Raw genomic sequence first — 5226 nt, 5'->3', positions numbered from 1 at the left:
ACTATCGAGGTGTGTCTGCTCATCCACCCTCGTAGTAGTGCTAGCAGGTCTGCGAGTTTATGGGTGGACTCTGAGACGTTGGAGAATCGGGTGTTCATGATGAGGGATATGTTCGACACGTGGTGTGAGGAGGGCCAACGCTATATAGATGAGCACGTCTTGTTCCCTATGCTGTCATTCATGTTGTTATGTCTCCAGGCTCCAGGATAAGGATGACCCTTTCTGGGATCCTGTCTGTTTGGAGAGGGAGGTAGGCATAGCACGGATCTTCCTGGAGTCTCTTACGATGCAGTTAGAGAACGAGCTGGATGCCAAGGTAGGGTGACGTGAGCTCTTTATGAGCAGTACTGGGGTAGGTGATGTCGTCATCAACAGGATGCCCGGTGGGGACACTCAAGTGCGCTGTTTGGCCTCTGTCGAAAGATGGTAGTAGTACTACTGTACCCGATGAGGAGGTGGGGGAGGAGGACTGAGGAGATCAGTGGAAGACTCTCTCGTTGTCAGATAGTGGAGGAGCCATCACAACTGGTCGGGCAACCACTGTCCTTTCGTTTGGTGGTCAAGCAGGCATCCTGTCTCACTCCAAAAGAGCTGGCGAACAACGTAACGGTCCGCTATAGGTGGCAGTTGGATGATGAGGATACCATGTGGGTATTGCCGCGGGCATAGGGCGATTTCTGTGAAATTCAGTATTCGGATGAAGGGTTCGGCTGAGGACGTCTTCGTCTTTGATTATGAAAGAGATATCCATCTCACACCTTGTTTAACGCGAGGGATGTTATCTATCCTTCAGGAGGAAGCAATTGCTCTTGAGGTGAGGATGTTGCTGTGGACATGGAGTAGATAGCTCAGGTGTATGGAGAATCGGCAGCAGCAGTTGAGGCTGGGAGGTTGAGGGAGGAGGAGAGGCGAGAGAGGAATGAGAGAGCAGTCAGATGGGCCACAGAGCAAGGTCCAGCGACAACTCGATCCATCGATTATGCGCAGCAGTTGCCTGGCGAGCCGATGCGGCAGGAGAGTGGATGGGTTATGCAGAAGTCTCCATCGGCTGCAGAGGACATGCCTACAACTTCAGAAGTTGATGCTGCGTCATCGTCCATGAAGCCAGCTGAGTTCAAGACGTCGATGATGTCTCGGTGTTGCCATGTACAATGAAAACCTCCGAATTGTGTGCATCTCACGTAGTTGTGTTTTAGCCTGTGAATAGGTGTGATACTAGAGTTTGGATTCAGGATGGTGCATGTGACCAACGGCCACTGACCATGATAAAAGGAGGACCTAATCCGAGATTCACAGGGTTGCGTAGTGACTACGCCGTGGTCACCGCGGTTAGCGTGTGCCTAGAAACAACGAGTGCACAAGATGAGTACCTGTGCCCGACGTATCTGACGGTTTCAGATTCCGTAACGGTCCCAAAGGAGTGTACTGGGGCCTATTTCACAAGCCCTCATAAGGTGCAAAGATTGTAAGGTACCTTACGGTTTTAAGTGTTCATTCAAGCTTTCCGCGTCCATAGTAGTAGTTGTACCGCACAACCACCGTACAAGCCATTTGCCCTGACCCGTACAACTTGTCAGGGCAAATGGCTTACAGTAGGACTTTTGAGAGAGCTCTATCGAAGCACTGTGTCGAATTGTTAATGCGCGTCCGTATGGGTTGAGGTGCTCCTTATTGGGATCCACGAGATGCACCTTAAATTTAGGAGCATAAAGAGCATGAGGTGGAACTGTAGTGAAAGCGCCTCGCGTAAGGTGTAAGGCTCCTTGCTCCTAAATTCAAGGTGCCCCTTAAGGAGCGTTTCTTGTGAAATAGGCCCCTGAGTCTTGCTGTCCTCAAATTGAGTGAGTTCGATTCAGCCTCGGTTATAATCCCTGGGTTGGTACGTCTTGTACTGGTTCTCTGGTCAACTGTGTATCTGCTACGACTAGGGCAAGTGGGTAGATACAATAGTTACTACAGCATCTCAATCTCAAATTAAGCAAATGAAGGAACAAATTAGATAAATGAAATTTCATCTTCGACGAGTGAAAGGAGTTTTTCACGGAATAAATGATCGAATCCGAAATGAAAGTTCGATTTCGTAGAACGGTCGAAAATAAGAGTCCAAGCTCGTAAATGAAATCTATGAATTTGGAAACGCAAGTTCAAATTCGTCTAACACACGACCGATTTCGGCCAATTAAAGCTCCGGGATGCCGCATCCCTACGGGTCGTAGCCGGTTCTCAAGCTCACCTTAGTCCAAGACACAGCGCGGACTTGGATACTCACGCTCATATCATCTGAGTCGTCGTCATCCTCGTACGACTGTTCCAGTTGGTTGAACCTAACCTGCTTCACGAGCTCGTCTTCAGGGAACATCGGATTCCCCGGGAACCCGTCAAACGGTGTAACTGGCATTGAAGGGAAGATGCCCGCTCCACACGGCACTGCGCGCTTTTGATGAGCACGAATGGAGTTCCCCGTCGCTCCGCTCAATCGCGAGTAAACCCACGTTATGAGCCCAAGTTGTCGATGATATCATTCACGGTGAAGTCGACAAGATACTGAAAGGCTCGAAACTCTACCTCAGTAACAAGCACCAAGGGATGAGCCGTGAAGACCTGGAAGCACGTGACAGGGCTACCTTTCTATTGCTGCTAGCACTAACCTGTAGCCAAAAGTTGGGTATTCTCTCTAATACTCGAGCCCGGGCTCCGTATTACGGCTGCTTTTGAGAATCATATTCTCGTTGTACCTTGATCGAGTGGCCGAAACGATACTATGAACACTCGGGTTACTCGAATGGGCTCGCGACAACATTCCTTATCTACAGCATCCAAGGCAGTCTGCGAATCTTCTAGCTCTTCCATCAAAGAGGGCCGACAAGATCGTTTTTCGTCCTGGGTCGAGCTTGTTGGATCATTGAATGCCGAGGTTCGTTTCATGCGACGGTTTATGCACACAAGCTTGGAAGGGAAGCGTTGAGAGAATCTAGTGTGAACTTCTAAGGGCATCTGATGACCCTGCCAAGTCGGCCAACCCTGGTGGCAGCCTAGAAATCTCCTGTATGAGCTTCCATTCTGTCGCGCTCTGAGTGGAGATCAACCAACAGAGAATTTGGTATACGCTTTTCCAGGCACACAGATAACTTTTGCCCTCATCTCTCGATTTAGTGGAGTAGATAAGGACTAGAGTTGGGAGCTATGAAAGGACGAGACACAAGGTGGAAGACGAAAGTCGTTGAACTCCTAAGAAGTTGATGACGCTGATGTGGTGTTGATAGTATCAACACCACATTGGCGTACACTAGCATACACTCGCCTCCGATGCATACGACAACTTCTCGTCGACAAGTAACTACTACTCCGATTACAATCATGCACATTGTAACAAATCTAAGAGAAAAACAAATCAAAGCCATAGAAAGAAACTCAAAGTAGCGAGATCGCCGAGCTGCCGTATAGGCTGTTATACAAGGCAACCAGACAACCGCACTGTTATACAGATGAAGGCTGTTATACGAGACGTTGAAGCTTCCCCTGTCATTTATCACTGTTATATACGCAACACAATCGTGATGCAAAGTAAAATAATTGGTTAAAGTTTGAATGCGGGAGGTAAGGCTGACTCAACATCCCCAATCCGGCAACGTTGATGCTAAACCTCCCACTAAAAGGATCCAAATAGTCAAAAGTTGACAGTAACTTGGCCTTGTTGGAATTACATATTCATTGAGATCGTCAAACATAGAGAATCCCTTTCTGCCTACTGGTTCCTGAAGACCGTCCTCAGTGCCTTCCCATAGGTCTCTAGCATTCTGTAAACTACTAACGTCTGGTCGTTCGGATCTTGCGCATCGTGGAATTCGATATTCTCCAGATCATTAAGCTCGTATCTTGAGTTGGCGTCGAACCTGCAGTTACTCAGAGCATAAGCCAGAGAAGTGGAGCTATAATCAGGCTTCACCCAAGAGGCACCATTCTCCTCAACCATCTCGTACGGAACATCTTCGTAATATAGACGGCAACCACCGAGTGTGATATCTATGGTAAAGTTTCCGGGGTTTTGAAGGAATACCAAAACGCTTGAGCCTTCTCTACTGTCGTCTTTATATAGGCCCGATGGATTAGGCTTAGTCGGGACTGTAGGAGTTGGGGTAGTAGGAAGGGGAGTTGTAGGTGTTGTCGGCGGCGGCCGAGTGGGAATACCACGGAGCTGGAACATCCAATCTGTTGTCCTGGAGGTGGAAATCTCGCTCATGGGAACGCCTTGCTCCGAGGAAACGAACAGATATGTAAATGCGCTGCCGTTGATAATAGAGTCGCGACAGTTGTCCACCTGTGTCGTGAAATCTGTTCCGCTGAAGTCGGGTACCACGAAGAGCTCATCGTCGAGATCGTGTCCCTCATGATTGCGAAGAGGGCCAATGTAATAGGGAACGTTCCGAACAGAAGCAGTGCAGCTACCGAGCTTGATAGTCAAACTCATCAGAAGCAGGTTCTCGTAGAACTCGATAGCGCTAACAGAGTCTGAACGTTCGCTACTCTCGTAGGTCCCCACGGGGTGGGCCTCATGTGCTGGAGTAGCAGGAGATCGAGTCGGGTAGGCCGGGGGTTGAGGGGGACCACCAGCAAGACCAAAAACCCAGTCTTCACCACCAACCATAGAAGCCGTCACCTCATTCATCGAGCCGCCTTCCGAAGATGCACGGAGACGTCGGAATTGGACACTTCTCACAACCGCGTCATTACAACTGTCAAGCTTCGTCGCGAAGTTCGTGGAGCTGTAGTCGGGGACGATCCAGAGTTGGCCATTAGAGCCAGGGATCGGAGTAACGTGATAGGGAACGTTATAGGCAGTCGCGACGCAGATATCCAGCCGGATAGAAATGGAAAGAGTTTGCTGCTGTTGATGGAATATCAGAGATCCGCCCGACTCATCACTCATGGAAGTATAAAAGCTTCCCACGGGGTGGCTTATTGGTGGCGCATACGTAGTGGTAGTTCGGACCGGCGGAGACCTCGTAGTTAGGCCTGGCATGGGACGAGTGGGACCAATGGCTAACCAGCAGTTCCACGAAGACCCCCTCACACCGCCACTGATAGTGATGTCGCTCATGAGAACACCCTTGTTGGATTCGACGTGTAGACTGTCGAAGAAGTCGGCATTAATAGAAGATCTCGGCAAGCAGCGAGGCGTACTTTAAAATCAGTAGAGCTATAGTCAGGCTTGACCCAATACTCGTA

The 5226-nt window shown here is 49.4% G+C and overlaps 2 protein-coding genes across 2 annotated transcripts; one reads left to right on the top strand and one right to left on the bottom strand.

Moving 5' to 3' along the window:
* Positions 1 to 504: 504 nt before the first annotated feature.
* Pmar_PMAR010341 (hypothetical protein) lies at positions 505 to 1155 on the top strand (the record flags this gene model as incomplete). Its single annotated transcript, XM_002774792.1, has 3 exons — positions 505 to 647; positions 691 to 814; positions 853 to 1155. Coding segments are annotated over 3 exons (570 nt in total), but the record flags the coding sequence as incomplete, so codon positions are not given.
* Positions 1156 to 3745: 2590 nt separating this feature from the next.
* On the bottom strand, positions 3746 to 4927 carry Pmar_PMAR010340 (hypothetical protein; the record flags this gene model as incomplete). Its single annotated transcript, XM_002774791.1, has 1 exon — positions 3746 to 4927. One exon carries the CDS (start codon positions 4925 to 4927, stop codon positions 3746 to 3748), a length of 1182 nt encoding a protein of 393 aa, XP_002774837.1.
* Between the last annotated feature and the right edge of the window lie 299 nt (positions 4928 to 5226).

The sequence above is a fragment of the Perkinsus marinus genome (assembly GCF_000006405.1).
Source record: "Perkinsus marinus ATCC 50983 genomic scaffold scf_1104296957462, whole genome shotgun sequence".
In the NCBI taxonomy this organism is placed as follows: Eukaryota; Perkinsozoa; order Perkinsida; family Perkinsidae; genus Perkinsus; species Perkinsus marinus.
Note: the sequence above shows the minus strand (reverse complement) of the source record. Positions and strands in the feature narration are given on the sequence as shown.